This window comes from Neltuma alba, unplaced genomic scaffold (assembly GCF_004799145.2).
Source record: "Neltuma alba isolate B1F8T4 unplaced genomic scaffold, ASM479914v2 tig00005722_pilon, whole genome shotgun sequence".
Lineage (NCBI taxonomy): Eukaryota > Viridiplantae > Streptophyta > Magnoliopsida > Fabales > Fabaceae > Neltuma > Neltuma alba.
The window spans coordinates 41,291-66,543 of NW_021634207.1; the positions used below are offsets into that span (position 1 = coordinate 41,291).

The window sequence follows — 25,253 nt, forward strand, 5'->3', positions numbered from 1 at the left end:
TTTTAACTAATACATATGATTAGCAGGAGTATTATAGGAAGGAGAGTACTTATTTATTACAAATAACTAATTTAACTAATTTTTTTAATCTTCTCAAATTAGTAAGCTAATATTAAGGACTAGAGGTAGTATATCGCAATTTGGATTAGGTTAATATTTTAATTTAACTTTATATATCCGTGCGATATTTTTCTTCTCTTTTTTTTTTTTGCGCGATGTGCGATATTTTTCCTCATACCTTGAGTTCTAAAGACAAGTCAGGGACCCCCCGGGAGAGATTATTCTTATCATAACAAGTTTTTGAATTTTTTTCCCCTAAAAATTATACTGATTGACTTTTTTCCCCACTAATTTCAATCTACAAAAATGAATTCAAATAAAAAACCCTTTTGGACCTAGATCGTTCACGCGGGGATGAATCGCATGGGAGTTGACTAGAGCTTTCAGACTAAGCATTTATTGACCCACAACAGCCACCCCTAATCGTTCCCTCAATTTCTGTTGGGAATTTTTTCTAGTTTTATCACTCCAGTATAGTTTGAGATAGCAAGAGCTGTTGAATGGGGGATTCACTGGAAAGGCTGGGGTCGGAGGCCGTGGCATCGATCGGGTTAGACTCGAGCATGAAGGCTGACCTTTGCATGGAAATCGACCCTCCGTTCCAGGAAAATGTTGCCACCGCCGACGATTGGAGGAAAGCCCTGAACAGAGTCGTACCTGCTGTCGTTGTTTTGCGAACTACGGCTTGCCGGGCTTTTGATACTGAGTCGGCCGGTGTCGGCTCCGCCACTGGCTTTGTTGTTGACAAGCGTCGGGGAATCATTCTTACTAATCGTCATGTTGTGAAGCCTGGTACTTACTCTCAATTCTTTGTTCCGATCAGGAAAAAAAAACCACTGAAACAGTGGGCTTCAGGCCAACATGCCTTGGATGAACTATCTTTCAGTTATTTGAAGTGAGAATCACGGTTATTATTTCCCAACAGTTTCCCAAACATTCCTTAAACAGGGTTTCTGGATGCAATTTTATTTGAAGGCAAAAATGCGCACCCAATTTAAATGAGATTCGTATTTTGAAAGTAATGTTTCTGGTAATTATTTGCTTACCTGTCTTCGTGTTCAGATGGATCATGGGTGAAATGCGAGGTGGTTCTTCCTCCTCCTCCTCCTCCTCTTCTGTTTTCTTTTCTGCTCTTTTTTCCTTCTGGAAACCACGTAATTCTTCTAGGTTGAGAAATGTTGTTTAAAATCAATATTCCATATTTCACTGTCATATTATGGCTAACCCTTATCTGATGACACGTTATTGAATGTCAAAAGAAAGCAGATTTAATTTTCTGGGTTTCTCTATCTCATTATGTCATTTCAAGGTTTTCTTGTCTAAAATCTGTTAAAATTCTATTCTCCTCCTGTCTTAAATGTGCAGGACCCGTAGTAGCAGAGGCTATGTTTCTGAACCGTGAAGAAGTTCCTGTGCATCCGATCTACAGAGATCCAGTGAGTGGACTTCTGTTTTTAGCTTTAATTATCAAAGAGCTGTCAAAAACCATCAAATTGATTGTTAGCCGGCAGAGTTGTTTGTTTCACTTGATTAGAATTTCAGTCATGCCTCATGCATGCTTTTCCGTACGAGGAGAAGCTTCATTGCATTGTTGCCTGCATCATGTTGCAGAAAGGCAGATTTTATATATGTATTTGTAAACATCTATTGACACCAACCTTTTCTAGGGTTCAAAGTATTTTCGTTTTGTTATATTAATATAAGTTAGTCAAAATTGATTGGAAATATTCCCGCTTTGTGTGTTCATGTGTGTGTTGATAAAAGCATCGTTCATGTGCCATTATTCAGGTCCACGATTTTGGGTTCTTTCGCTATGACCCTGGTGCTATACAGTTTTTGAACTATGAGGAGATACCTCTTGCTCCAGAGGCGGCTTGTGTTGGACTAGAGATTAGAGTTGTTGGTAATGATAGTGGTGAGAAGGTATTAGCATGATTTTCACCTCTCTATTGTCATCCCTTGGTTTCTTGTTACCCGGTTAATGATTTGATAGACAAGCTTGTACCATTGGACTTTTTAAATATCATTCTTCTTTTTCTTTTTCTTCTTCTTTTGTTTTTCAATCTTAATTTGCTGCTGAAGGAAAATGGCTATTTGGTATGTCTATATTATATCTATCATCCATGGTCCCAATGGTCTATGTTAATTGATCAAGTCGATGGAACTGGCATAATGATACTGTAACTTAGGCCTGACTAGTTCTTGTTTCATTTCATTTACCAGTGTTCAAGATAATGCTAATGATATTGTTATGATATTTGAAAAAGAAGAGGAAAGAGAGGGAAAGAGTAGGAGAAACAGAGAGACGAGAGAGAGAGGTACTGAGAATACTGAATAGATTGAATATTTCACTGGAAACAAAACATCACACCACAATTGATTTAGGAACCCCTTTATATAGGTTAGCTCCCAACGGCTTAATTCTGTATGGAATCACTGAACTAACTAACTACTTCTTATATTTTTAATATAACAATGCCCCCCCCTTCAAAAGATCCTTGCCCTCAAGGATCAATAATCTGAAAATCTGGAAATTGGTTCTGTAAACTGAATAATGATACCCAAGTCGCCTCTTCATCAGGAAGTCCCTTCCATTGAACCAGAACCTCTGTAATAATCCTTCTTTTCTTTCTACCAACCCTCTTGTTTAATATTTTTTCTGGATATAGAGTGGTAGGGACTGCTGGCCAGTCAATAGGTGGATGTCTCTGCTTAACACTTGGGTCTGGACAGAGTTTAAGCATTGAAACATGGAATGTAGGATGAATTCTGGATTCAGAGGGTAATTCCAGACGGTAAGCAACAGCACCAACCTTCTTTAGAATTCTGTAGGGACCAAAGAATCTAGGAGCCAGCTTTTGAGAGCTTCTAGTTGCAGCTGAAATCTGCCTATAAGGTTGCAATTTAAGAAAAACCCATTGGCCTTCTTGAAACTCCCTATCTGAACGCTTTAAGTCTGCCCTTTGCTTCATAGTATTAGCAGCCTTATGTAGATGATGCTTTAGGACAGCTACCATTCTTTCCCTAGCTTCAAAACTTCTGTCAATAGCTTCAACCACAGCAGATCTAGGGATGTAGGGAACATAAATTGGAGGTTTCTGCCCATACAATAGCTCATGGGGTGTAATTTTAGTAGAAGTGTGAAAGTTAGTGTTGTACCACCATTCTGCTAAGGATATCCAAGAACTCCACTCCTTAGGGCTTTCCCAACACATACAACGTAAGTAGGCCTCTAAGCATCTGTTTAAGACCTCTGTTTGACCATCACTTTGAGGATGGTAAGCCGATGTAAGCTTTTGTTCCACCTTTAAGACTTTAAGGAATTCCTTCCAAAAGTTGCTGATGAAAATTGGATCCCTATCACTTATGATTTCAACCGGGGCCCCATGTAACTTATACACTTGGTCTAGGAAACATTGAGCAAGAGTAGATGCTGTATAGGGATGAGAGAGGGGAATAAAATGGGCATATTTAGTCATTCTGTCCACTATAACCCAAATAACTTCTTTATTTCCAGATTTGGGTAGACCCTCAATGAAATCCATTGAAACACTTTCCCAAACCTTGCTAGGGACAGGTAGGGGCTGCAATAAGCCTGGAGATGCAGTAGTCTCATATTTGCAGCGAGCACAAGTATCACAACCCTTAACAAAGTCCTGCACATCCCTATGCAAATGTTTCCACCAAAACAGCCCCTTAACTCGTTGATAGGTGGCTTGAATTCCTGAATGACCCCTTTGTGGACTAGCATGAATCCACTCCAATAATTTCTGCCTTAGTGAAGCATCATTTCCCACTGGAAGTTTGTCTTTTCTCCTTAAATAAGTGCCATCCCATGTGTATTTTCCAAGAGCAGACCCCTTCCTCTCAATTTCAGAAATAATGGCAGCCAAATCAGCATCATTCTTCCAACTTTCCTGAATCTGATTCATTAATTCTGGAGAAGTAGTGTCAAGGGACATTTGTAACAGCTGTGAACTAGGTAGTCTTGACAAGGCATCAGCTACCGAGTTGTCATTCCCCTTCTTGTACTGAATCTCATAATCATAACCCATCAATTTAGCTATCCAGTACATTTGAAAAGGGGTCTTTAGCTTCTGTCCAAGCAAATATTTAAGACTTTGCTGGTCTGTTCTGATTACAAATCTGGTTCTTTCTAGATATTGGTGCCAATATTCCACTGCTTGCACCACCGCCAGCAATTCCTTCTCATAGATAGAAAGATTTAAATGCTTGGGAGCCAAAGCTTTGCTGAAAAAAGCTATTGATTGGCCTTGTTGCATAAGAACAGCACCTATACCCAAGCCACATGCATCAGTTTCCACAATAAATTGCTTAGAAAAGTCTGGAAGAGCAAGAACAGGGGCTGTAACTAAGGCATTTTTCAGCTTGTTGAAAGCTGTAGTGGCAGATTCATCCCACTTAAACCCATTTTTCTTGAGAAGTTGAGTTAGGGGCTTAGCCAACCCTCCATATCCCTTAATAAATCGCCTATAATAGCCAGCCAAGCCTAGAAAAGCCCTTAGTTGCTTAATAGACTGAGGAATAGGCCAATCAGCAACTGCTTGAATTTTTTTAGGGTCTGTAGAGACTCTTCCATTGCTTATAATGTGTCCCAAGTATTCAACATTCTTGGCAGCAAAGGTGCACTTGGATTTCTTCACAAAATAGTGATGTTCCCTTAAGATTTTGAAAGCTTGAATCAGGTGCTCCACATGATCTGCCAAGGAAGAACTATAAATCAGTATATCATCAAAGAAAACCAAAATAAACTTTCTTAAGAATGGTTTAAAAATACTGTTCATAGCTCCCTGAAAAGTTGCAGGGGCATTAGTCAACCCAAATGGCATTACTAGCCACTCATAATGCCCTGCATGAGTTTTAAAAGCAGTTTTCTCCACATCTTCAGGTACCATTCTGATTTGGTGGTACCCAGCTCTTAAATCCAGTTTAGTGAACCACTTAGCAGCATGTAATTCATCAAGTAAATCCTCAATGAGAGGAATTGGGTACTGATTTTTTATAGTTTTCTTGTTCAGCTCCCTATAGTCAATGCACATTCTCCATGTGCCATCCTTTTTCTTAACCAAAACAATGGGTGCTGAAAATGGTGAGGAGCTATCTTGTATAACCCCATTCTGCAATAATTCCCCAACTAATTTTTCAATGACATCCTTTTGGGCAGAAGGATATCTATAGGGCTTTAAACTGATAGGATCAGTTCCCTTTTGCAAAACAATGGGGTGATTGTGCCCCTCACGTAAAGGAGGAAGTCCTTTAGGCTCCTCAAACAAAGCTGAAAAATCAGTTAGAGCCTGTTGAATTTCTGTTGGAACCCCCTCGTCTACATCTTGAATTGAAAGACACTGCTGCAATTGTTGTCCCTGTGGTTGCAGCAAGTGAATCAGGAACATTTGCTGCTCTTGAGCCTTCTTGTAACCCAACTTCTTTGGTGGCACCATCCTCATTGAATTAGGAGGGGTAGCTTGAAGTTTGCAAAGCTGCCCCTTGTACCAGAAATGCATAGTGAGGGTCTCATACTCCCAGAAAGCACTTTTAATAGTCTTAAGCCACTTTAGACCCAAAACAATATCATAGGTCTGTAGTTCTATGATTCTCAAATCACATGTAAAGTCCATGCCCTGCATACGCCATCTAAAACCATGCCAAATCCCATGCACCTTCAATCTTCTACCTCCAGCAACCTGAACAAAGGAAAAATCCGTACCACTTTCTTTCCACCCTAATTTTTGAGCAAGATTAAAATCTAGAAAATCATGAGTACTCCCATTATCAATTAGAACTTGAATACTCCTTTTGCGCACAAAGCCTTGAATCCTCATAGCATCCGTGCTGTCAATTCCTTTTATTGCGTGGAGGGATATTAGAGGCATAGAATCATCATCCTCCTCTGGTTCAGTTCCTTCATAACCACTGGTTTCCATTACTTCTTCCAGATCAATGAAATGAAGTTGCATTTTCTGTCTTTGAGGACATTTGTGGTCTCTTGAGAATTTCTCATGACAGTAGAAACATAGGTTCTTGGCCCTATGATCAGCCTCTTCTTCAGCCGTAAGAATCTTGGAATTCTTGTTAAAGTTCTTGAAGGCACCATTTGTGTTCTTCTGGACAGTAATGGCAAGCTTATCTTTTTTCTGGGTGCTGCCATTAAGCAATGCATTCTTGTATGGAGTTGATGTTGCAAGAGACATGGACGACACTGATGAACCAGGGGCTACATATCTAGTTCCCCTTTCCCCTGTTTTCTTTTCTCTAATTCGGTCGTTGGTTATCTCCTGCATTCGGGAAAGGCTTTTAGCCTCTCTGATGGTTCTGGGCCTGAACATTCTAACGGGCCCAGATATTTCTTCCCTTATCAGAGAGAGGTAAGCGTCCACCAATAACTCCTCTGCCATATCAAATTTCGACGAACAGTGAATTCAGCGAGAGTGCCTAGTTGCCGCAAACGAAGAAGGTCGCCCATCGGAGGGACCGAAACAATCTTTCAATTCTGCGATATAGTCTTCCCACGTTGGTAGAGCTCCCCGCCATCGCCGTTCGCACGCTATATGCCAACGGAACGCGTCTTCATCGAGGTGTAGGCTCGCCATTTTCACCTTCGCCTCCTCAGGTGTATTATCCAACTCGAAATACCGTTCACAACGCAGGACCCAGGCGACGACGTCTTGATGGGAGAATTTCAAAAAATCCATTCGAGTGAACTGCATCTGCCGAGGTCGCGCCGCATCGTGGTTTCGCATTTCTTGGTTTCGATTCAAGATTCTGGGTTGCTCGCGATTTTCATTCTGGGTCGCCACCAATAGTTGAACGTCCTCCATGCTTCGCGCCAGAACCTGAAGTTGATCGGTGACTCCATTAACCGTCTCCTGTAGCGTCGAAACGGAGCCCAGTTGGTCTTCGATCACTTGTAAGCGTTCGTCTAATGCTTTGTTGTTCACCATTGTTCTAGTTTCTGGCATATGGTGTGGAGTCGCAGTGGGTAGGCCGAGAATCGAAGGCTCTGATACCAATTGTTATGATATTTGAAAAAGAAGAGGAAAGAGAGGGAAAGAGTAGGAGAAACAGAGAGACGAGAGAGAGAGGTACTGAGAATACTGAATAGATTGAATATTTCACTGGAAACAAAACATCACACCACAATTGATTTAGGAACCCCTTTATATAGGTTAGCTCCCAACGGCTTAATTCTGTACGGAATCACTGAACTAACTAACTAACTAACTAACTACTTCTTATATTTTTAATATAACAGATATTTCTTATTCAGCTGTCATTTTTTCAAATGTTTTTTGCCAATGCTTTCTAGAATCAAGCGAATTGAACATTACTTTATAGTTACGGACATATGGGTTAAAGTGATGCTCATATAAAGGAAATATGTCGATCTCTCTTTTGCTGGAGGGTTTTTGTAATTAGTTCCAATCATAATAAAGTTCCACTAGCATGTTTTGGTTAAGAGATGTGGTTGACGTAAAACGTGTCCCATTGGTTATAGAATGCTTGTTTTGGCATTTCCATGTGTTTCAAAGCATGCAAACACCAAAGCTTCAATGGGGATGAGGTGGGGGAATGCACGTGATCTCCCACCACCAGTACAAACATGCATATAATCTCTCTCTGGTCAATATATAAAGCATGTATGTATGTGCATGTGTGTGAGCGTGTCTGGACACACAAGCATCAACTGCTTTCCATTGGCATAACACTAAAAGTTGTACGTAATTCTTTCACGTCATGCTAATTAATTGGTCACAATTTCCTGGTTGATTTATGAGTTTAACTGCAATTTTCTCCATGTTTTGACCAAGGATTATGACTTTTATTTATTTTTTATTTAGCATTTATTCTGAATTTTAACTTTAGGTCTCCATTTTGGCTGGTACACTCGCTCGTTTGGACAGGGATGCTCCTCACTATAAAAAGTATGTAATAGATATGTGTTGTTACTTGCATGCTAGTAGTCTCATGAAAGGAGAAAACTCATGCTATATTTTGATGCAGGGATGGGTATAATGACTTCAATACTTTCTATATGCAAGTAAGTGAGAACAGATTTTAACTTATGGGTTTGGTCATCTTGATTTCTTTTCTTTTCTTCAAAATTTAATACCTGTAATGGCTTTCTAGGGTGTATATGGCTGGTCCTGTCTTCGTAATTCTTCCTGTTAGGTTTCCTATTGTATATTCAATTACTATTAAATCGCAAAATATATATATATATATATTTTTTTGAAAAAAAGAAGAGAAATGGAGTTCATAGCTGAAAATTTTAAGAAGAAAGAGGTGTTGGGGGAAAGGAGTGTCAACATGCAGTTGTTTGGCTAAGTGGTTTAGAACTAGTATTACACGTTGTCATTGGTATGTGTGTAATTGTGCATCTTCTGTCTTGTTGATTGCAATCTTATCTATTTCCAGGCTGCATCCGGCACGAAGGGAGGATCAAGTGGCTCCCCAGTTATAGATTGGCAAGGCAGAGCAGTTGCCTTGAATGCTGGGTGCAAAACATCAAGTGCATCAGCATTTTTTTTCCCTCTAGAGCGGGCAAGCTTTTCCTCTATATTTGCTTAGTTTAATACTTGTCCGTTGCTTCCTATTTTTCACCAATCTTCTAGTGAGGAGCAACTAATTCTGTTTATGAAAGGTGAAATGGATATGATGATTTAATTTTCAGGTTGTGAGAGCTCTAAGGTTTCTTCAAAAGGGTAGTGATGCTAGTTTAGGTAAATGGAAGGCAGTTTCTATACCTCGTGGTACCCTCCAGGTTTGTTCTTTGCAAACCCTTCCTCGCTTTTTGGCTGTTGAAGTCAATCTGTTCATTACATTGAGGCAGAAAATGTCCGTAAACTGCATTATTGAAGTACTTAAACCTACTGCATTTCAAATTTACTATGTTGCAAACATGGGCCAGTGTCATGGCACAAAATGCTTGTTGAATGTGATTTCATGCTTACCCTTTTCTCATCTTTACTGGTGGCAATGTCTTATTATGATTTTAAATTTGTTATAATTAAAGCTTCCTCTCCATTAACAAGGTGTAATTGTGGTGGAAAATAGAAAGTGATAGACTGAGAATCAGGATCAGCGAGATAGATATATGTTGCTCGAGAAATTTCCTTATAGTTTGTTCCTCATCGTTGTGATATTTTACCCATGTAGATTTGCAGCTAAACTGTCCTTCAAACAGATGCTTCTTTTTTATCTTTGCAATCAAGCGTTGTGTAAATTTACTTGTTAAAATTGATAATACAGGTGACATTTCTCCATAAAGGATTTGATGAGATTCGTCGTCTTGGCCTCCAAAGTGAGACAGAGCAGGTTTTTATTGTTCTATGCTCTCACTTGTGTTATGTTTCCTGGGCAACATTTTTGTTTATACGCCGTGTGTTGTTCATACTTCCTTTGCTTGTTTAGATAGTGCGGCATGCTTCTCCAGCAGGTGAAACTGGAATGCTTGTTGTGGATTCTGTGGTAAGCACTTGTCATTTAAAACCGTGGTGATTTATTCATTGGTATTTCCTTTCAATTTTAATGGCTTTAACCCTTGACTTGCTTAGGTGCCAGGTGGCCCAGGTTATAAGCATTTGGAACCTGGTGATGTGCTTGTTCGTGTCAATGGCCAAGTAAGTTTGTTTGAAGTGATTCATGGCTTCTTTTCTTAAATTTGCTTCTCATTTCTTGGCTGATTTTCCTTTGTTTCTATTGCCCTTTTATGTGGGAATGGTCACTATAACTTTCCTATTGGCAATACTATGTATATGTTTGAACAATAGAACAGGAATTGGCTTTAAAATGATCTAGCTTGATCATTTAAGTGATCTGAATAAAGTTCGATTCTTGGTTATAGAGGTTTGATGTGAGAAAATAACTGTCTTTTATGATGGGGGAACCCATCATCAAAAGCAGGCTTATGAAGGGAAAGAATTATATATTGGAACTACCTGATGTGGGATTTCATCAGTTTGGAATAATTCATATGGTAGAAGGAGTTTTGCATCCAAACTGTTGCTTATGATAATTACGCTTATGATAATTATGCTGAACTTTGATGCTACACTGAGAACGTTGATGCTTAAGTAACATATATTTGATTTGTTGCAGAATTGTGTTGATGCTTAAGTAACATATATTTGATTTGTTGCAGAATTGTTTTTGCTTCCAAGGCCATGTCAAGATCTAATTTTTTTAACAACAATTTTAATGTTAGGACTGGGGTTTCCAAAAGAAGCCCTCTTCTTGATGCCTAGGTTGAAATCATCTTTTGAAGCTTTCTCACTAGTAGATCAGTGATCAAGCATTATAGTTTGCAGAATCTACTTTCTGTCTCTGAAAACTGCAAAACAGGAACTTCCGCTGTCTGCATTCTTCACTGGTTATCTATTTTACCGGAGTGACTCCATAAAATTCATCGCAGGTTATCACTCAGTTCCTGAAACTGGAATCTTTGCTTGATGACAGTGTCAACAAGAACATTGAATTACAAATTGAAAGGGGTCACACATCTGTGACTGTGAACTTGTTGGTGAGATTAGCTTTGCTTGGATATTATATAGTTTACACTTATCGTTTTTACGCATTCTGGTGTTTATGTTTTTCTTATGGGAATAAAGAATGTTAACATTTTGGTGATTAACTTGCCACCACCTCTCGTCTCTAGAAAGAGGCTCAAAAGCATTCTTTTGGTAAATTTAAATAAATTGGAAGTGTTACTAAGATAATACAACCCTCCAATTATATTAAAACTCAACTTTTCAAACTACGGAGACATGCTAGTGGATGAGAAAGTGAAGAAAGATCTCTACTATCTCTATTTTGTGTTTTCGTTCTCATCAATTATTTGAGAAAGTACATTGCTATATATAAAGAGGAGGAAAATTAATCTACTAACTACTAGAATGAATGCCTACACGTATCATTTGCCATTATCTGCAAATAAGTGCAACACCTAATTGCTAATTGATATTCTAACTCTCCCCTCAAGTTGGAGTGCGTATAAATCAGTGAACTTGTTACATATAAACCAGGGGCTAATTTGGCTTAGTTGCCAGATGATCTAAGGACCTAATTTCTGATTGATATTCTAACAGCCTTTGAAAGACCTGGTACCAATGGACCTGCATTGTATCTCCTTCCTTGCAAATTAGCAACTAACTTCAATAGATTTGGTTCTTTCTTGAAATACTAGATTAAAAGCGATATGCATGGCTGCTTGATTGTTACAAATTAACTCTATCTAATCGATATTTCCACATCTCAATTCCTGAGGTTGTTTCACCCATACAAGTTTCATATTGCGAGAGCCATAGTATGATATTCCATTTCTACACTGGTATTCTTCCATTAGATTAGGTTTCCCTTATCAAAGACACGGTATCCTGTGGGGGATCATTTATCAAAAGAACCAGCTTATTTTGCATCATTATAGCCAACAGCTTGAGCATTTCCTTTATCTTCATATGACAAACCTTGTCTTGGAGTTACTTTGGTGTTTCTAAGGATGTGAACTAGGGTATCCAAATGAGCATCACAAAGAGGTATTTGGACGAGTAGTGGTAAGACAATTGAGTATTTCAACCAATCTTCAATTTCTTGCTAGATTTGTTAGAGGATCCATTGAGTAATTACTACTTTTCAATCAAAATACTTATTGCAGCCAATATGTCCAAGGCTTTGTTTGGAATTACGATTATAAGCACTTATAAGTGCGTTTCACATAAGCCGAGGCAAAATTCCTCTCACAATCACGATTATAAGCAGTTATATGCACGTTTCACATAAGACGAGAGAAACTCTTCTCACATACCTCATTTTCTGTAAATTACAATTGAAAAACTGCTTTTAAGTTATTCCAAACGGGCCGTGAAGCATATCTTCTTTGTGATATAGCAACCTTTGCTTGAGATTAAGCAAGTTTTATTTGTAGAAAATATTTCATTTTTTCCATACCTTAGGTTTGAAAAGGTGTTGCTTGAGTGGAAGAATACCCTCATCTTTATCGATGATGGCAATATTATTTGCATAGACAACTAAAGAAGTATGGCAATAGAACATTGAATGATTGGCCCTTGTTTGAATCACTACTAATCCTTCGATAATTGAGCTGAACTTGCCAAACCAAGCTCTAGGAGATTATTTTTAACCCATGGAGATAACATTGTAGTTAGCAAACCTTTCTTGACTCTCCTCAGCAATAAAACTTGGTGGTTGCTCTATAAGAACATCATTGTCAAGTTTCTCGTGTAGAAAGACATTTGTTATATCAAGCTGATAAAGAGGCCAATGGTGTATGGCAATGGCGGAGAGAAACAAGTGGGCAGAAGTAATTTTGGGCACCAAAGAAACAATGATGCCATAATCAAGCCAAAAAATTTGAGTCTAGCCTCTGACAATTAATCAAGCTTTTAGATGATCAATTTGTCCATTTGAACTAACCCTTACCATGCACACCCGAAAACAAACAAACTTGTCCATTTGAACCAACCCTTACTATGCACACCCAAAACAAAGGTAGATTTTCCTGAAGTTTAAGATTGAAATATAAACAAAATCCAAAGAAGACACTAAAGCATATAAGATGTTGACAAATGATTGTAAGTGGGATGAGGTTTATGAGTGGATTAAGATACAACGGGAAGTCACTTGGTGGTAGGTTAGATTTAAAGAAGGAGTTGGTGCTAGAGCCGAGGGGCAAGTTGACAACATCAAAAGAGCCTTTAGAGGATGAAGCAAGGGCAGGAACTGTAAATCAGGAGTCAATGGGTGGAAGATGAAGAACCTCAGACATGGAATGATTTTTTTGTGAGTTTATCTTTTTCTTGGGGTTAAATCATGAACGGAACAAGTATTTATTCAATCCTTATTGATGCATGATAACTTAGTGTCAAACATACTATTATTCTAGTTTCAAATTTCAATATGTAGTGCTTAATGAATTCAAAACATTGAATATGTGGAGAATAGCAGAAGATTTGCTATCACTTAGGTTAAAAGCACTCTGACCTAGAAAATTTAATAGTATGTGAATGCTTGACAGTTATAGTTATTCTTCTCCTTCATGGTACAAGAGTTCAAACATATTTCTACTATTTTCCTGGCATGCCACTGTTTTTGGGGCCTTTATGATTCAGGAACTTTACCAATAGCCATTAGCTCACATATGCACTTACTATTATCTTCTCGAAGTCCAAATGATGCATTGCATGTTATTGCGTTAATGGTTCTAAATTATGATATTTTTCTAATATTTGTGATAGGTGCAAGATTTGCACTCAATAACTCCTGATTATTTCTTAGAAGTCAGTGGTGCAGTAATACATCCACTTTCTTACCAGCAGGTTAGTTGGACTCTACTTGCTATGTATTGTATTTTACTTCCCTTTTCTGTAGAAAACATCAGTTGAGTATGAGTTTGCTGGTTGTGATGGGCTGAGTGAGTTGAGTATTGAATAAATATTTGCGTCTTGAACATGTTTGATGTTCCTATTACTTAACAAATGTTAACTAAGAGAGTATTTGCATTCATTCTATTGGTCCAGCCTATCTATCTCTTTATGTTTATCTTCTGTTAATTTTTCCTATGAATCGTGAAATTGCCATCTTTTTCTTATAAACTGTGACATAGGCTTCCTTTTTATCTATGCCTGGTTCACTGTGACAGAGTTGTCTTGACTTTTGATTACAATGATTCTACACCCCTTATGTTTAATTCTTCATGCTTCAGCCCCCCAGATAATATTTCTGCTCATCCCTTTTGTAATGGATGCTTATTTTTTTAGTTCTGAGCTAGCTGACTAATTAAGCATTTGTTTATTTTGTACAATGCAGGCTAGAAACTTCCGTTTCCATTGTGGTCTTGTTTATGTGGCTGAACCAGGGTATGCATACACAGAGAAATATTACAACTGCATAACTTATAATTATTTGCCCTTCCCCAAGAATTAAAAAAAAATATTACTGATCACAAAAATATTGATATGCTTTTGTTAGTTATGGCTATGAAAACAACTAAGGATGGGTGAGAACAATGAAATTTATTGATCACACGAGAATTTGCAAATGACTGTTGGGTCTTATGTCGTTCCTTCCTTCAGGGCATAACTACAAGGGTTGTGCTGGGGCAGGGGTCCCTTGTAATTGGTGTTTCACGTTCAGGTACTTGTCATGTGGATATTGAATGCGTGGAATTTATATTTTGCAGTTATATGCTCTTCCGAGCAGGAGTTCCTCGTCATGCAATAATTAAGAAATTTGCTGGTGAAGAAATATCTTGTCTTGATGAACTAATATCAGTTCTCTGCAAAGTATCTAGGGGTGCTCGGGTGCCATTGGAGTATATAGGCCACATGGACCGCTATCGAAGGAAGGTAATAATTATTATATGTTCAAAATGTATGAAATCAGATGAATGTATATTTAAAGTTTTTGATGTGGCGTGTATTTTACTAGTTATTGCTATAGTCAATTCTTGGCACTACACTATTATCTGATTCTGGATCAGTTGTTTTCCTGTGCTCATAGATAATTGAGCCTACAATTTAGTTCTTCTAATTTTATAACTTCATGGACATTATGATTTAGAAATATTTCCAAGAGTGGGGTGGTAATATATTTATCTGCCAAATTAGCGCCTGGTGTTGTCTCTTGAAGGTATTGTCTATTGATTATTGTTTCATAAATTCATGTTATGACTGCAGTCTGTCTTGGTCACTATTGACCGCCATGAATGGTATGCGTCCCCCCAGTTATACACTCGTGATGATTGTAGTGGTCTCTGGATTGCAAAACCTGCTTTTCAATCTGATTCCTTAATCCTATCATCCGACATTAAAGACGTTGGAAATCTGGCTGGCCAGTCAGCTTCACCCATTGGTGAGCATTCTTGTGTGGGACATATGCACCAAGATGACAATCAAGAGTTGCCTGATGGTATCACTGGCATGCAGGCCAGTTCTGAAGATGCCACAGATAATGCATCTGATGGTGGTGCAAAAAAACGAAAAGTTGAAGAGGATTTGTCAGCTGCTGGAAATATTGTTGCTGATTCCTCCTTGAATGATGCCAGGGAAACCAAACAGGAAAAGTCAAGTTCAATGCAGGGTGAAGTTTTAATGTACTCCCAAGGTGCAGGCACTGCAATAGCAGCGAATGCATCATTTGCTGAACGGGTGATTGAGCCTACTCTTGTGATGTTTGAGGTAATATTATATAAATTTTGTCATAATGTTCATTAATGCATTTGTGGCCAAGGGCATGGGTTTATGTAACTTATTTGAAACAAGAAGGTACTGATACGTGTAATGAGTAAGAAACTGTAGTAGTTAAAGTTGCTAATAGAAGAAATAAGAATTAGTTTGCAGTTACTTGTAACTACTTGGGTCTGTTGTCTCTAAATGTTATATATGTAGGCTAGAAGAGTTAAGAAGTAGTTTCATTTGTTATTTCTACCTAATAAGAAAATTTCAATAAATGTTTACTTTGTTTGAAATCTTGTTGGTACTTCTTAGTTGCTACATTCGTTTCTTGATTGGCTTGGTGCTATGAATGTGATACAATGTTTGCTTGAAAGTCTTTCTTGTGTGCGCACTTGGTTCGAGTCAAGCATGGTATAGCGTGTGCATGAGAAATGTCGTTATTTTCTATGCGCTCGTGTTTTTTCATTGAGGTTCTGGGCTCACACCCATACCTGATATGGGGTGTTGTACATCTTGGCAGTACATCACTGGTTGATTGCTGGCAGCCTGGTGCTGCCATTTGAGTGAGATAAGGCTGAGTGTTTCTAGGAGAGTGAAGCGAGCAGAACCTTGGCAGATAGGTGTTAACCAGGTAAGAGTCATATTCAGGTGCTAAGGCACCCAATGTTTAGACCTTGGTGCTGTTTTCCTTCCCTTACCCGTTGTCTTTCTTGCCTTCTTTTCTTTTATATACAGAAGAAGAGAGGTGTGGGAGATAAGTTTATTAGCTGATTATCAGGCATCGATTACTCATGGACTACTATTACCTAAATATTTTCAGGGCATGGGAATTAAAAGTCTCAACGAACTTGAGGAAAAAGTGTCTGTCCTAACTATTTTAACCTTATTTCATCAGTATGGTTTATCTGTACACCATACGTGTCTTTGTATTTATAATATATGGTCAGAAAAATAGTGCTATTCCCTTGGCTAGGGTATTGTAGTATTAAAAGGTAGTATTTGTACTATTATATCAACATGAGTTAAGTCTAAATCTGATGTTAGGATTTGTAACTGGTGGCTTAAGGTTTAATAATGTGTAATCTTTGATTTTAGAGTTCAATCTATCATGTCTTGATATTGTGTTCCTAGCTCGTTTAGTTTTGCAAGATGATTTCTGTGTGAATCTTAAGCATGAATTGCTTGTCTTAGCAGACTCGGGTTGTTTGAGCTGCCTACGTAAGGTGCAGTAACTGTCTTGTGAATTCCTTTTTTTTTTTTTGGGTCTTTGCATATGAACAATAATATTGAGTCTTCTGAAATATTATCCTGGTCCCATTTCCATTCTACTACCTAAAATTGTCAAGAATTGAGATTCAATCTAAGCACCTACATCAATGGCTCCAAATGTTATTGAATGAGCAAGTTGGTTTATTTTCTGTGTATTCATTAGTTTTACATACAACACAACAACAAACACAATATGTCTTGTCTTAGTAAGGGAGGTTAGCCATTGGATTGTAAGACGTCATCAGGTTAAAAGTTTCATTTTGGGTCTCCCTCTAGATCTGTTGGTAGGGCTAAAGACTAATATACGCTTAAGGATTTCCCTTCGTGTGTGCTGGATTAGAATGTCCAAAACTTGATCAAATAATTAAGGACTAAACTATGATACCTCATATTGATATATCGTCATAGGAAAGTCTTTTGACCCATCTGTAGGAGTTCTTACATGCATATCCTTTTAACTTGAACATATGTAACACAAACATGTTTCTTCTAGAGGACCCTCCATAACACTAACGCATTTCTCATCAGTTTTACACATAATGGATGACTTTTTCAAGTTATTCATAAGTATGCTCAGAGGATAGGCAGGGTTATTACTGATATGTAGCAGTAGTTTTTGTAGGACGATTTATAGATTTTAAAAGGCATCTTGTGCATTATCTTGGAAAGAAATTCCTGAATATGTGATTCTCTCTTCAATATGACTCTAGTTTTCCTTTACAACTATAGTTTTAGAATATTTGTTGATTGTTGGTGTTAGGCATCAACTTTTTTTCTGTGTTTGTAATGTTTTAACAGCTACAAATGATCTTTGCGTAAACTGTGATGGATACCTGGGCCTTAGAAACACAAATGTTGACTGTGATTATTTGGCTCATACTCTGTGTCATTTGCTAAGCAATATGGGACATGAATTGATTTTCAGGTCTTATTTCTTATTGAAAAGCTCTGGAAGGGAAAATTCTATTATGCAGTTTTTGATTTCCCTCTTGACCTCTGGCATTATTATCATATTATATTTGAGAGCCAAAAGTGTGTTATCCATTTCGATTTTTCTCTTTCTATTTGTTTGTGGTGTGGACTATATAGTGCTTTAACACCAATGCTTATTTGGTGTAATCTGGAGCAAACTTAGTGGTTTCCTTCTGCAGTTCATAAATTTTCTTGATATGTGCTACAATCTGGTTATGCTAAAAGTTATGGGGTATGCAGGTCCATGTCCCTCCTTCATGTATGCTTGATGGTGTTCATTCACAACATTTTTTCGGAACTGGTGTCATAATATATCACTCCCAGAACTTGGGATTAATCGTTGTTGACAAGAATACTGTTGCAATATCCTCTTCTGATATAATGCTATCGTTTGCTGCTTTCCCAGTAGAAATTCCGGGAGAGGTAAATTTTGTTGATAGAATTTGACCCTTAATTTAAAATAAACAAAAACCATGGCTCTTTTTAACTTGATATCCCTATGTTTTCAAACTAATTGCAGGTGGTATTTCTTCATCCTGTTCACAATTTTGCTCTCATTTCATATGATCCATCTGCTTTGGGACCAATTGGTGCATCGGTTGTTTGTGCTGCAACGCTACTTACTGGTGGGTTTGACTATGTTATTCTTTTGTGGGCCTATGGGAGCATTATAAAATCTGGATTTGTGAGCTGATTTTCAAATTTCGTTGGCATAATGATCCATACTTTAGATTCACGAAATGTTGACTGGCTTTCGCCCTTGCCATGAGCTGGCAAAAATGGGAAAAAGAAACTAAAACATATATATAATTTTCTGATTTTCTAGTGCTTCAAAGTAGAAATTCTCCTGTCTACTTTCTGTCAAGGAATAGTTTGGATCTAATTAGTGAGCTTGGCCTAAGTGGTTTGCTTGTAATTAACCTTGAATGGACTTGTTTATATGCTTGCCCTGTTGATAGTTTTAGTTTGATTTGAATACTGGATAGAACTCAGTTCATCATCATCATCATCATCATAATATACTTAATGTGTCGAAGTTAATGGCTCTGGTTTACTAGTAACTATTTTGGGGACAGGGAAGCATCTTTTAAGGTGCCATAAGCGTTTCACTTGTATGGAATATATTTTAGTTGTAGATGATGTGATTAGCAAGCAGAGTATGGGGACACTCGAATTTGCTAATCAATCATCCATAATGATGAAAGATTTGTATTAAATTGCATTTTGTCTTTCAGAGCCTGCTTTACGTCGAGGAGATTCTGTTTACCTTGTTGGGTTGAGTAGAAACCTTCAAGCAACATCTAGGAAATCTGTTGTTACCAATCCTTGTGCTGCATTAAATATAGGGGGTGCTGATAGCCCACGATACCGAGCAACCAATATGGAAGTAATTGAACTTGATACTGGTAAATACCAGATGAGTGACTTTGTGTTGTCACCAAGCCATTTGGATACTTCTGACATGTCTGATCTCATGATGTATTTTAATCCAGATTTTGGTAGTACATTTTCGGGTGTGCTAACAGATGAACATGGAAGGGTCCAAGCGATATGGGGAAGCTTCTCAACTCAGGTTTACACCTCTTTGCCTGTTGCAAGCTTCTTGACGCTTTTCATTGGGAAGAGTTGGATAGGCAGGATTAAAGTGCTAACATGTAATAACCCTTAATATTAAAGTTCTAAATGGAAGATTAAACTGTGATCCTGCAAATATATATTTCTGATGGAACTCTTGGTTCTTTTTTATTTATGGACCTTATCTTACAACTCACTTTTGAATCAAAGGAAAGTATGGGCATTAATATATTTAGAGTGGTTACAAGGGAGAACAAAATGCTGAAAAGACTAAAATAAATGACATGACAAAAATATAGCGTTTGTGAGGCCAAAGACTCTTACAAAACCAGAACAATTCGTCCTTGCCTCTTCTAAGACCCCAAACTTGATGATAAATTTCTACCACCACAACCTCTCTTTTTGTTGTCCAAACTCACCCATCCTCATGTCTCGTGGTAGTTACAGCATCTCACTACCTCTTTTAGCCACCTCATCAATAGATAAGGCAGCCTTGGCTCCCCAACACTATCCTCTGTCTTGAGTCTCTTCCCATAGTCCTTTAGCTTGCTTGACTCAAGTTACAAGTCCATAGTTCTCTGGTGGGAGAATTTAATGATTTTAGTCTTTTATCTTTCCATTTGGTTAATATAAAAGGTCTAACTTTAAACAGTTGCATCTTTGTAGAAGAAGGCAACGAGAAGAAAGCTAAAAACAGGAAAGAGACGAGAGAAGACAATTTTTACACAAACTTCAAAAGGCTACCTGGTGGTGGGGTGGTCCTTGGAAGTCTATGCTATTCCTTTTCCACTTTAAAATGCCTATATCAATTAATGGGGACTTTATGTATTAGAAGTGACTTGGACTTTGTAAAAGTAAATCACAGATTTGAAAGCAAATAGTTAAGTACCTTTGAAAACTACTACTTCCGATCCTAAATATAAGACCTTGTTTGTAGATTATAAACGAGATTTTATATTTAGGACCGGAGGTAGTAATTTTATTGATATGTTAAAGTCCTTGGATGATTAATATGGACTTGGCTAGTTTTTTGAAAAAAGAAAATCCCCAGGAGGTGTCAAAATGGAGAGTATGGAAACATTATTATTCTTAGCTGTTGGCCATTGAGATTATGATAAACGGGATGATTAAGAATTACCTGGTAAAACTGAAAGTAGGTAGGAGTGAGAAATGTCATCATAATTAATATTTTATCCTTGATTGGCAATCTTTCTTACTCAGTAAAGCACGTGCATTTTTTCATGCTGTCAGCATTGTTTTCCATTTCATTTTCAGGTACGATTATGATCACTGTGATCTCATTAATTTCTATGATTCCCCTGTAAACTAAGCATACGGTGATTGTCTCCCTATAATTTTTCTACAATATTTTTGCATTCACCTAGTCATTTCAATTGAACACGTCGTGATTCTATTATTTTGTTGGGAGTTGGTGGAAACTCAGATTTATTTTTAATACAAATATACAATGCGTTCATTGGGGGCACAGCTATGGCTTGCTTGCCAAACCTGAGTGTTTGTGATGTACTTTATAATTGTATTGATATTTCTAATAGTCAAATTCTCTCTTGCAGCTTAAATTTGCTGGCAGTACCTCAGAAGATCATCAATTTGTGAGGGGTATTCCTGTATATGCAATAAGTGAGGTCCTTGAAAAAATCGTTGTTGGTGCAAAAGGGCCACCTCTCCTCATAAATGGGGTCAAAAGGCCCATGCCACTGGTCAGAATTTTAGAGGTCGAACTTTATCCAACCTTGCTTTCAAAGGCTCGGAGTTTTGGATTAAGTGATGATTGGATCCGGGTATAGATCTTCCTAATATTATTTGTTGCTGCTTTTACTCTTTTAGTTGGCCTTTGTAAATTTTTATTCATGAGACATTTAAACGTCATGTTTTTGAACTTTATTTTGTTGTCATAATGTAGCTGCAAGGGTTAAATATTTAAATAGAAACTACATGGTCTAGAGACTTGAATACTGTGCAATATACCACTTCACCTTTAAGGTTGTTAAAAGTTTTTTTTTTTTTGGGGTGTCAAAGCTCAGGACTAATTTTTAATAATGGTTAATTATATATATATATGAAATATTTGATGTCCCCATATTAGTTTTCTCCTGTCAGGAATGTTGAATTTTTTCTTAAATCGTATAACCTGCTATATTTTAATATTGTTTCAGGCTTTGTTAGTGGTCAGAGTATGTATGAATTGTCTGCAGTATTATTCAGTTCAAACTGTCAACTGTTAGGGTCTGTTTGCTTGATCAAAAGGGAGGGAGGGAAGGGAATTTAATGCTACCTTTGGTTCGAGAAGGGAGAGGAGGGGAGGGAATTCAATGTTGAAAAAAATACTATTACAATATAGTTACATAATTACATAATTATCATTAGCTATTAGCTAATTTATATACAATAATATCTATCCAGTAATTATAATTATACTTTCGTATGTGTGTATTAAACACATGGTGTTTTATACATCCAAAGATTTGACTTTGAATAGAGCTCATTGGTGTCGTGCGATCCACTTAGCTGACCCTACTTAGTGAGATAAGAATTTGTTGTTGTTATTGTTGTGTGTGTTAAACACATGGGATGGCTTTAATTGCTCACTATGTTATAATTATAATTATAATATATACAATAATTATTATTGTGGGTAGAGAAAAAACAAATAAATATTCTTGACTCCACTATTATTCAATCCATATTATCAAGATTATTGCATAGATACACTGGTGAAGAGACTTGAGGGTTATAGAGGAAAGGACGAGAAAGAGGAAACAAGCCTGAAGCTACAAAAACAAGAGAGGATACTGATGAAGTGAGTACTAAACATTGATGGAAACTGGGGGAGCAAAAACAATAACAACAACAAAGCCTTATCTCACTAGGTGAGGTTGACCCCATGGATTGTATGATGCCAATAAGCTCTATCCAAAGCCAAATCTTTGGATATATTGTTAATTAAAAGATCTTGCTCAATAACTTCATTGAATGTAATCTTTGGCCTTCCTTTACGTCTTTTTAGAGGACTATATGCTGTTTGATCAACCTTTCTCATCGACGCATCCAAAAGCCTTCTTTGCATATGACCAAATCATCTCAAACGGTTTTCTACCATTTTCTCATCAATGGCAACTACTCCAACTTTTCCGTGTATATGTTCATTATGAGTCCTATCTTTTTTTGTATAATCATACATCCATATCAGCATTCTCATCTCATGCAAAGAAGGAGGAATAAAAAATTATAAGAACAAACCACAAGCAACAAGCAAGAGAAAGAGGAAAGGACGAGGAAGACAATGGAACAAACAGCAGGAGAGGGAGGGGACAAGGCTGACAGTAATGAAGCAAGCAGTGAACATGTCTAGAGGAAGAGAGGCAGGAGCAGGATAGGGTTGAGTAAATTTTTTGGTTCTAAGATAGGGCATTTCAGTGAAGACTGGGCCAAAACAATACCCCTCCCTTCCAAATCCTCCCAATTTTGGAGTGGAGGGAGGTAAAATTTGAGAAAATTTCCCGTCCCCTCCTAAAAATTTTACAAAGCCAAACCTACAAGTCCTCCATGCCGAACGGACCCTTAGGCCCATGAACCAAGCCCAATAAAATGGCATTATAGTTGGTTCATGTCATCAAGGTTATTTATTTTGTTATTATTCTATTCTGTTTGTTATTATCCTTTATTTTATCTTTTATTTTCATATTTTCTCATTAAGTTAGCTTAGTATTTTGAATAAATTTAGGCCTAGATATCACACATGGTGACTTAAGCAATTTCTCAAAATTATCATGAATTAGATAAGGCTCAAGGCAAGATAGATATGACTAATCATTCATCTTTAATTTTTTTTATTTTAGTTATTAAAATCTCATTTTCTATAACTTTCTTGAAAGAACAAGCTTAAAATTTGCCTTTGTGATTTAATGCTTATAACTAAAAGTGATAATGTTTTAGGCACTTGTTAAGAAAGACCCAATTAGACGGCAGGTATTACGTGTTAAAGGTTGTTTGGCTGGATCAAATGCTGAAAATTGTTTAGAACAAGGAGACATGGTTTTAGCAATCAATAAAGAACCAGTGACATGCTTTCGTGACATTGAAAATGCTTGTCAAGCTTTAGATGAATCAGATACCAATGATGGGATGCTTCACATGACTATTTTTCGGCAGGTATGAGAGAACTTATGTCCTTTGCAAATTAAAGTTTGTGTAGATCAAACTTTGGCTTATGTGCAAAACTTTGGCTGTTTTCTGGCCATTTGTACTGAGGCATATGGGCTATGTGTTAATGATAGATTTGCATGATGTCTCAGGGGAATGAAGTTGATCTTCTTGTGGGAACAGATGTTAGGGATGGAAATGGAACAACTCGGGCAATTAATTGGTGTGGTTGTATTGTCCAAGATCCCCATCCAGCAGTACGGGCTCTTGGATTTCTTCCTGAAGAAGGTCATGGCGTGTATGTGGCAAGGTATGGTTTTATCTTGTGCTTGCAAATCTTTTATTCTGAAACATGTACAGTGCTGATTATTGAATACCAGCAAGGTGGGTGTCTGTACATTTTAGCATGTAAGGGCCTTCATCTATGTATTAAAATTTGCAGGTGGTGTCATGGCAGTCCTGTGCATAGATATGGTCTTTATGCTCTTCAGTGGATTGTCGAAGTTAATGAAAGACCGACTCCAGATTTAGATGCTTTTGTTAATGTGACTAAGGTATTCAAATTAATTTTACAGGGAGGAAACTTGAATTTCTGTGGGTGCTCTTTTTCTTCCTGTTTAGTGTGTGCATAATATGGTATCCAAAGTGACATTAAATGCAATAGAATGTATGGCATCTATATGCAGGTTTCTTCTTTGAATCGTTATGAACATGTGAAATTACGATGAAGATTTACTCCCTGCTTTGCGATTGAAATTATTTATTGACATGAGATTCTGGCTTCCCTCAAATACAATTCTGTTTCCCTCTTCCGGATTTGTAATTATTAGTGCGTTTGACCTGATGGCGTCACTGTTGACTTATTCAGCTGTAGGTCTTTTTGTGCTGTACTACTGGTATGTTATATATAGGATTACTGTTATTAATGTTAAGATACAATAGAATTGTGTGGTGATATAATATGCAGTTTTTGTTAAATGATGCTTCATGGTTGTATATACAATGTATTGCATGTTTTATGCAGCAACTTTCTTAACATGCCGTGTTGAGAGTGTTCGTGATTTGGTGCTCTCTGTATGAATTCATTTGTTTAAACCATCTCTGCACTATATATATAGCTCCGATCTCACCTTCGATTTTAGTTCTCATGAATTACTGTAGCTTATAATCACGGGGAGTATGTGTTGGCAGGAACTAAAACACGGGGAGTTTGTCCGTGTAAAAACAGTTCATCTTAATGGGAGGCCACGAGTCCTTACATTGAAGCAAGATCTGCATTACTGGCCTACATGGGAATTGAGGTTTGATCCTTACACTGCAATTTGGCATCGTAATATAATTAAGGCGTTGGAATGCGGTCCTATATGAGAGTGCGCGAGAAAGAACCATAGGAACATCTTTAAATGTCGGGGAAGACGTACTTGGGAGTCAATGGATCTGCTGCGATGTTGGTCTGAAAGACGCGGGATTAATCATGCACCGTGTTATTGTACTTTTAGGTTCACTTTATATTTGGTATTAGGTTCACTGTATATTTATTGTTAAACAGCTCTGCATGCTCAAGTTTGGGCAACGAGAGAACGAACCAAAAATAGAAGTATTATTCTTAAACCGGTTCGTGTATTTATAAGGAAAAGATGTTACAGCTCTGAATTTCTATGAAAACTACTATCAAATCCACCAAAAAAAAGATACCAAATTATTCGTGATTACAACGTTACGGGAAAAAAAATTGATTTGGTGTTTATTATTGAAAGAATTCTTTTCTTTGTAGCAAAATATTGGAAGTTGTCCTATATGTATATCCATGTATTTATGTATGTATATATTTATATTTGTATGTATGGATAATCGTCTACTATACAAGTTGGAAAAGGTGGTTTTTAAATACATTAAGCGCTTATTTGGTACGAAGTAGAAGGCTTAATTGCATAAGCTAATGCTATATATATTTTGGGTTTATGAGTATTTTGGTAGTATTGTATAAATTTATGTCAGTTTTCA

The 25,253-nt window shown here is 37.3% G+C and overlaps 1 protein-coding gene across 1 annotated transcript; it reads left to right on the forward strand.

The window, feature by feature from the left end:
* Positions 1–440: 440 nt before the first annotated feature.
* Positions 441–24,961, forward strand: LOC114748458 (protease Do-like 7). Its single transcript, XM_028936862.1, has 24 exons — positions 441–852; positions 1,426–1,496; positions 1,849–1,983; positions 7,945–8,003; positions 8,083–8,119; positions 8,497–8,622; positions 8,753–8,842; positions 9,331–9,396; positions 9,493–9,549; positions 9,636–9,701; positions 10,493–10,600; positions 13,332–13,412; positions 13,903–13,952; positions 14,276–14,441; positions 14,772–15,272; positions 17,751–17,933; positions 18,031–18,136; positions 18,746–18,916; positions 19,004–19,083; positions 20,660–20,887; positions 23,043–23,258; positions 23,402–23,559; positions 23,692–23,803; positions 24,441–24,961. The coding sequence occupies exons 1-24, from the start codon at positions 561–563 to the stop codon at positions 24,615–24,617; spliced, it is 3,336 nt and encodes a 1,111-aa protein (XP_028792695.1). The 5' UTR covers positions 441–560; the 3' UTR covers positions 24,618–24,961.
* The last annotated feature ends 292 nt before the right edge of the window (positions 24,962–25,253 follow it).